General features: G+C 40.6%; 1 protein-coding gene across 1 annotated transcript; it reads left to right on the top strand.

The window, feature by feature from the left end:
* The first annotated feature begins 1,844 nt into the window (after positions 1-1,844).
* LOC143552866 (uncharacterized) lies at positions 1,845-5,928 on the top strand. Its single transcript, XM_077042981.1, has 2 exons — positions 1,845-4,677; positions 5,415-5,928. Exons 1-2 carry the CDS (start codon positions 1,845-1,847, stop codon positions 5,795-5,797), a joined length of 3,216 nt encoding a protein of 1,071 aa, XP_076899096.1. The 3' UTR covers positions 5,798-5,928.
* The last annotated feature ends 2,778 nt before the right edge of the window (positions 5,929-8,706 follow it).

Below are 8,706 nucleotides of genomic sequence, written 5' to 3' on the forward strand. Positions count from 1 at the left end.
CAGACTTTAAACATTTACGATCCTGAAAGATAATTTTGTTGATTTTGAGCTGCAAAACAAGCTTGAGCATGAAGATGTGGGTGTGTAGGTTTTGAATGACGGAGGGACGATCAATGACAACAACGTTAAGGTTTTTAACAAATAAAACGCCAAGATTGAGGCTCCATTTATGGATGTAAAACTCGTGAATGATACAATCAAAGGAGTACTTGTTCGATGAGTGGTTTGGTAATGTCAACTACGATGTGCGTTGTTTATTGTTGTAACTGATGAATGATTCTATCATGGAATTTCAAAGATGTTAACGTTTGTCAAATAATAAAAACCAAACACCTAAATTATACTTCACATTGGACATCCATATAACTAATTATTTACTAACAACATCTTTAAATTTATTTAATCATATTCATGATCTATATTATACAATATATACATAGATATTATTGAGGCCAAAAGTAGGCTTGATCATAGTAAATATAAAAGCTTAAACGGATATTACTTTCATAATAAACATTTTATTATATAACTTAAAAGGGTAATTTGGTACTTTTGATGAGTGTTGGTACCCTAATCATTATTTTATAAAAACAAAGAACTTGCATGTATTTAAAACCAAACATTTTGAGTATCTCCATGCTCCACCTCTAATCTCTTCCCTCTATACTTTCAAACTCCAATGTCCTCCCATCACTACATAACCACCGCCGCCACCACCACCTCCACCACCATCACACCGCCGTCATCTTCTTTTCCGGTAAGTTACCATTAGAAGCAAACAAAGTTTATTTTTCTTGCTTCACATGGATGAGTTTGTTGTTGTTTTGGATATAGAAGTAAAGTTGGAAACACACGAGTGAGGTTTAAGCATACCCACATGCATATTGTCCCCCTAGCTTGTTTGTAAGCTTAAACCTTTTTCAAACTCCACCATCACCACCACTAACCACCACACCACCACCACCACCTTACCATAATCTTTACATGCATATTACCACCAAAGTTTGAATCTTTACATCAAACCTATAATATTTTCATGCATTTTATGTCCAAAAATTGAATCTTTCTTCGTACCCATATCAACCACCACCACCATAGTCCACCATCGTCCACCATCACCATTTTCCGGCCAAACCCATTAAAGTCCCATAATCTTTCCATGAGTTTTGCCTCCAAAGTTTGAATCTTTTCATGCAATTTATCTCCAAAGTTTAAATCTTTTCATGCATTTTGTCACCAAAGATTAGAATATCAATCACCACCCACCACCACCATCCACCGGACCACCACCTTCTTAACACTTGCCATTCAAACTTTACCACTTTCTTGATGAACAAAGTTTCATTGTTTTTCACCAAAGTTTAAATCTTTCTTCTTACCCATATCAACCACCACTCACCACCACCACCACCACCACCTTCTTGACACTTGCCACTTAACATTCACCACTTTCTTGATACTTGACATTTTCTTGATGAACAAATTTACAATCTTTTTTACCAAAGATTAAATCTTTCTTCATACCCATATCAATCACCACCCTCCACCACCATCCACCACCACTTTCTAGAATAATAAAGTTTCAATCTTTTTCACCAAAGATTAAATCTTTCTCCAAACCCATATCAACCACCACCATCCACCACAATACTTAACCTTTACCGTTTTCTTGATGAACAAAGTTTCAACCTTTTTCACCAAAGCTTGAATCTTTTTACAAGCCCATATCAACCACCACCTTCCACCACCACCCACCACCACTTTCTTGAATAATAAAGTTTCAATCTTTTTCACCAAAGATTAAGTCTTTCTTCATACCCATATCACCACCACCACCACCATTCATGGATAAAGTTTCACTCTTTATCACTTTCTTGATACTATCCATCATCACCACCCTCCCACCACCAGTCACCACCCTCTCACCAGATGGCAAAGCCCTCCTCTCACTCCTCCCAACCACCACCACCACCCTCCCATCATGGACACCATCCTCACCAACACCATGCTCATGGCAAGGCATTACATGCAACCCACAAAACCATGTCATCTCACTTACCATCCCAAACACCTTCCTTAACCTCTCATCACTCCCACCACAACTCTCTTCACTCACTTCACTCCAACTCCTTAACCTCTCATCCACTAACATCTCAGGCCAAATCCCACCTTCTTTAGGCTTGTTAACTAACCTCAAGTTACTTGATCTCTCATCAAACTCACTATATGGTCAAATCCCACATGAACTTGGTCAACTCACCTCACTCCAGTTTCTTTATCTTGACTCAAACCAACTCACTGGCCAAATCCCATATCAAATATCAAATCTTTCTTCACTACAATACTTTTGTATTCAAGATAATATGATTAACAGCACAATCCCACCTCAACTTGGGTCATTAGTGTCCTTACAAGAGTTTCGGGTAGGGGGTAACCCGTATTTGACCGGCCCGATCCCCCCCGAGCTTGGGTTTTTGTCGAATTTAACCACATTTGGAGTTGCAGCCACGGCGCTGTCCGGGCCGATACCGAAAACTTTCAAGAACTTGATCAAGCTCCAAACTTTAGCGATTTACGATACCGAGGTTTCGGGCCCGGTCCCACCCGAGCTTGGGGCGTGTTCCGAGCTTCGGAACTTGTATTTGCATATGAATAGGCTTGAGGGGTTGATTCCAGGTGAATTGGGTCAGCTGCAGAAGTTGACTAGTTTGTTTTTATGGGGTAATTCGTTAACGGGCCGGATACCACCCGAGCTTTCGAACTGTTCGTCACTCGTTGTGCTTGATGTTTCGGCTAACGGGGTCACTGGGGAGATACCGAAGGAGTTGGGGAAGTTGTTGGTGCTTGAACAGCTTCATTTGTCTGAGAATTCGTTAACGGGCCCGATCCCACCCGAGCTTAGTAACTGCACGGGCCTTACAGCGATCCAGCTCGATAAAAACCAGATTTCGGGCCGAATCCCGTGGCAAATTGGGAACTTGAAAATGTTGCAGAGTTTCTTTTTATGGGGGAATATGGTTTCGGGCCCGATCCCGGCTTCTTTCGGTAACTGCACCGAGCTTTACTCGCTTGATCTTTCGAAAAATAAACTCACGGGTCAAATCCCGGAAGAAATATTCGGGTTAAATAAGTTGAGTAAACTATTGTTACTCGGGAACTCGCTTTCGGGAAGGCTGCCCGCAAGTGTCGGGAAGTGCCAGTCGTTGGTTAGATTAAGGCTCGGTGAGAATAAGCTTTCGGGCCCGATTCCTAAAGAAATCGGTCAGTTGCCAAACCTTGTGTTTCTTGACTTGTACACGAATCATTTTTCGGGCTTTTTGCCTCGTGAACTTGGTAACATTACGGTTCTTGAGCTTTTAGATGTGCATAATAATCGTATAACGGGCGAAATCCCGACAAAGTTAGGTGAACTGGTGAATCTTGAACAGCTTGATTTAAGTCAAAACGGGTTAACGGGCCGAATCCCGACAAGTTTCGGGAACTTTAGTTACTTGAACAAACTCATCCTTAATAACAACCGGCTCACCGGGTCGATTCCCGGGTCAATAAAAAACTTGCAAAAGTTAACACTTCTTGATTTGAGTTCAAATAACTTTTCGGGTCAAATCCCACCCGGAATCGGGTCAATCACGAGCTTAACAATCAGTCTCGACTTGAGCTCGAACCGGTTCGAAGGCGAGATACCCGAGTCGATCAACGGGTTGACTCAGTTACAATCACTTGATCTTTCACACAACTTGTTTTATGGGAAAATATTAATATTAAGTTCACTCACAAGCCTCACTTCCTTAAATGTTTCCTATAATAACTTTTCGGGCCCGATCCCGGTTAGCCCGTTTTTTCGAACCTTGACACCCGAATCGTTTATTCAAAACCTGGGGCTATGTGAATCGGTAGACGGGTATTCATGTTCTTCAAGACCACCGAATCGAACCGGGCTGAAGTCGGCTAAAACCGTGTGTGTAGTGGTTCTAACCGTGTTCGCAGTGATCATAGCGGCTGCAGCCACATGGGTGTTCATGTCAAGAAACCACAAGCACATGATCAAGCACTCGTTAACCGACCCGAACCCGGATTCCCGAGGGGACGACTTCTCGTACCCGTGGACATTCATTCCGTTTACGAAACTCGGGTTTAGTATCGATAACATATTAGATTGTTTAAAAGACGAGAACGTTATCGGGAAAGGATGTTCGGGTGTCGTTTACAAGGCGGAAATGCCGAATGGGGAGGTTATCGCGGTTAAAAAGCTTTGGAAAACGAAAACCGACGAAGAACCCGCGATCGACTCGTTTGCAGCCGAAATTCAAATTTTGGGTCACATTCGGCACCGAAACATAGTTAAACTTTTGGGATATTGTTCTAATAAAAGTGTGAAGCTTTTGCTTTACAATCATATTTCAAATGGGAATTTGCAGCAGTTGTTACAAAGTAACAGAAACTTGGATTGGGAAACGCGGTACAAGATCGCGGTGGGGTCCGCACAGGGGCTCGCGTATCTGCATCATGACTGTGTGCCTGCAATTCTGCATAGAGATGTTAAGTGTAATAATATTCTTCTTGATTGCAAGTATGAGGCTTATTTGGCGGATTTCGGGCTCGCGAAGTTAATGAATTCGGCTAATTATCAGCATGCCATGTCACGGGTTGCTGGATCGTACGGATATATCGCTCCAGGCAAGTCTTGTTTTGTTATTTTATAAAATAGTTCAACATGTTAACATGGTCTGCAGCCCGTTTGACTCGGTGTGAAACAGGTCAATACGGGCTTTCAGGTTTGGTAACGGGTCGAAACAGTTAATCTTTTATGTAAACAGAATAGTACATTAACTTTTTTTCCTCTTTTTAGTGGCGTAAAAGAATTTTCGGGCCCGGCCTGTTTTGTTTTTACCTCGTTTTTTATTTGACCCGTTGACATTACGTATATGAGCCGAGCGGAGCCAAGTTGGGCTTAAGCTCGAACTTAAACGAGCTGGCTCGGCTCAGCTCGTTTAGTTAAATGTGCTAAATAGTCGAGCTCGAGCTCGGCTTGAAAACCCGAAACCGGTACTAAAACCGGTTTAGTAGTATCCTATCCGAACCATAGGGTTGAAATCAGGTTGTAAAGCTATTATATAGAAACCGTTTCCAACCCGGTCAAACTCTACCCAAACCGGTCAAAACCTGGATTCAAACCAAACCTGTTGACCTTTTAAAGCCGGTTCCAACAAAAACCAGTTTGGGTCAACAAAAGGTTCGAACCAGTTCCAACAAAAACTTGACTTTTATTGGTCCAACTGGAACTGGTTCGAACCGGAAACGGTTCGGGCCCGGAACCCGGTTTGCGCACCTCTATTCGGACTCGCATTTTTAAAATCCCTTGAATAATAAGTTTTATAAGAATATAAATAATCATTTTTTATATATGCTTGTAGAATACGGTTACACGATGAACATAACCGAAAAGAGTGACGTCTACAGTTACGGGGTGGTACTACTAGAAATCTTGAGTGGGCGCAGTGCGGTCGAGAGTAGGGTCCACGAAGGTTCGCATATAGTCGAGTGGGTCAAAAAGAAAATGGGCAGCTTTGAGCCCGCGGTCACAATACTAGACGCCAAGTTACAAGGAATGCCGGATCAAATGGTTCAAGAAATGTTACAAACGCTAGGGATAGCGATGTTTTGCGTTAACTCATCGCCAGCAGAGCGACCGACGATGAAAGAAGTGGTTGCATTGTTGATGGAAGTCAAGAGTTCACCTGAAGAATGGGGTAAAACATCACAACCTTTAATGAAACAATCATGTACTCCTAGTTAATAGTGTTGCACAATGATATTGTTATGATGAGTTTAGAGTTTAGTACTTTTGTATTAGATTTGATTTGTGTTTTAGTTAAAAGTTTGTTTATTATTGTAGCATTGTACAACTTATGTTGAATGGGACAATTCATTATTATTATTATTTGAGGTCAATAGGTAGAGGTGCACAAAAACCCGAACCCGAAAAAAATCCAGACCAAATTTATTTTATATCCGGGTTTTTAATACCCCTATCTGACCCGTAGGGTACGGATAGGGTATGCAATTTAGTACCAAAACCAGTACCCAAACCGGACCCGATTTGAACCCGGTAATACCCAAAAACCCGAACCGGTTCCAAACTCGGAACCGGGTTTTTCCAATACCCAAAACCGGGTTTTTCAAATACCCGATCTATACCCGAAAAAAATAACTGGAAAATACCCGGAAAATACCCTAAAAAGTGCAACCCGTATAAAATTCCAATCTATAACCGGAAAAAATCCCGAAAATATGGTTTTTTCAATACCCGGAAATAGGATGTTCAAATACCCGGTTCTATACCCGACCCGAACCCGATCCATATGGTATGGTTTTTAGAGACAATACCCGGACCCGAACCCGAACCCAACCCGGGTATTGCTGATACCCGATTTTCCAATACCCGATCATACCCGAACCCGGGTTTTTTATAGTCTATAGGACCATATGTTCATGCTTTGTTGTTGGTTGAAAGCTGAAAGAAGCATGTAATTTGGTCAAAAAGATAAAGGGATGTTTAAAGATGCATAAGTACATAACATATACTCTTTTTTTATACAATGGCCATGTTGCATGTCCCCTTGAGAAATCAAATCATGAGCGAAAACCGAACTGTTAACTGGAAATACGACCGAAATTAGTCTTAACCGAACAAAACTGATGATTATTAATAAGTGGATTTGATTAACCGAGTATTTGGTTATGTTTATGGTGAATGTGTCTTTGATTACCAGCTTTGACCAAAACCGAACCTTGTGTGTTTGTCTTTCTATTTTCATTTTTATGCCTTCATTTGGAAATTCGAATATTTAATGTTGCAACCGTTTAAAACCAAACTTGGAATCATCATGTATGAGCTACGAAACTTTATAATTAACTGAACCATTTTCAACTAAAATAAACGAAACCGACGATTAACCGATCATGAGACTTTGTTGTGATACATTTTGTATTCGTAGACAACAAGACAATACACGATTAACAACAACCATATGTCCATATCCATGTTCGGATGTTCCCATGTTAAGTGGTATTACCATGATACTATGAGTTCTTTTGTAGTGTTTTATTGGCCAAACTTGTTGACTTGTTCATGAATCTTGTTGTTGTCCATTTCCTCTTTTTATATGATCAAATTGGCATCAACAATCCGCAAAAATATCATAAATCTCTTGGAATTAAAACCAGTGTTTTTAAAAAGTCTGTCGGCATGATGTTCTAGCAAACTTCCCAAAAATACCAGGCTCTAACTACCGGTTGCCTTACGAAAATCTGGTTTAACCGGTTCAACCGGCTAGTACGTACCGGTTTTTAAAACACTGGAATAAACACGTAACTTAAAAACGAAATAAATGGAAAGTTGTTTAAACTGAAGAAAATTCTTCAAGAATAAAATGGGGCTTCATATGACCAGATGTGTATAGAGGTGCACAAATCGGGGTTTTTCATATACCCGATTCCGGGTATGAAACCGGGTTCGGGTATTGAAAAATCGAGTATTGATAATAACCGGGTCAGGTTCGGGTCCAGGTATTGTCGCTAACATCCGTCCATGAACATCGTTAGCCTCCCCGTTACATATGCTCTAAGGTTCAATTGATGCCCAATTAACAAAGAAAAGTGGGAAGTCAACTCTTCTTCACTTAAGTTTGACTCATCAATTGTCAACCTTAAAGTCCTGTGTTGTTCAATATAGAAGCTTTAGATCCCTTGGGATCCAAATTCCTCACTATTTGGATCAATAACAACACTTCTAAGCAAAATATCTTGAACAACTCAATCTCTACAACAACTTTAGGATCATATAAAGTCAACTGTCCCATACTCTACTCATTTGATATCCTTAAGTGTCACCTTTGACTCCAACGATTATATATTATTTTAAACAATCATTTATAAAACACAAACTCCTAAACCTTGATAAATAAATACACACATTATACCCTTCTATGCCTTCTTTAAGTTGTCGGTTCGGATTCCACCGTGTGTTACGCAAGAGAGTTCAGCTGTTGTGGCAGCACAACGACTGTTAAGTGGCAGCCGGTGGGTTTTTCGGATGAATGCCCAAGCTAAACTCTGAAGCCAGCGTGGGCCCAATTAAGACAACATAGTCTGGTCAGAGTAGGGCATCGAGGCTCTCTAAATTTGAAGAGTGCGGTAGCCTGAATACAAGAAAGTCGTCGTTCTAAAAAAATTTAGATCAATCATCTTTTTTTTTGAACAACATTAGATCTGAGTATCTAACCATACAAGAGTAAAGAATAATGTCGAAAGACATTAAACCAACAACCTAGTTGTTAACCAGTTATTTTATTATATATGGGCCTAAAGTCTACATAATAAGTTTGGGATATAATGGAGGTGCAAACGAGTCAAACCGCTTGCTAGCTACTTGGAACCGGACCGATAAAAAACTTGAAACAAGCCAAGCCATATCCACAGGTAAATCTCATTTAGTTATCTAGCCCTCACTCGAGCCTTGCATGAGATCATTTAAACTCGTCGAGCCTGTTGTACTTTTTAGGTTTAACTCTCTTAGACTTCTAAGTATTGGTTTTACGCTGCATAACCAAGCAAGAGCTAAGCTTTGGCTTGTTTAAGGTGGTGCATAGGAGTTTGAGCCACGCTTAGGCTTGTTAAGGTTTTTCTCAATTCTCATAAGATATA

The sequence above is a fragment of the Bidens hawaiensis genome, unplaced genomic scaffold, assembly GCF_021521415.1.
Source record: "Bidens hawaiensis isolate Kalapana, Puna unplaced genomic scaffold, B.hawaiensis_p1.1 tig00017043_1, whole genome shotgun sequence".
Taxonomy (NCBI): domain Eukaryota; kingdom Viridiplantae; phylum Streptophyta; class Magnoliopsida; order Asterales; family Asteraceae; genus Bidens; species Bidens hawaiensis.

Coding starts and splice junctions, on each gene's coding strand:
- LOC143552866 (XM_077042981.1), top strand. CDS start 1,845: ATGGATAAAGTTTCACTCTTTATCACTTTCTTGATACTATCCATCATC. Junction 4,678..5,414: donor GTACGGATATATCGCTCCAG/GCAAGTCTTGTT, acceptor ATATGCTTGTAG/AATACGGTTACACGATGAAC.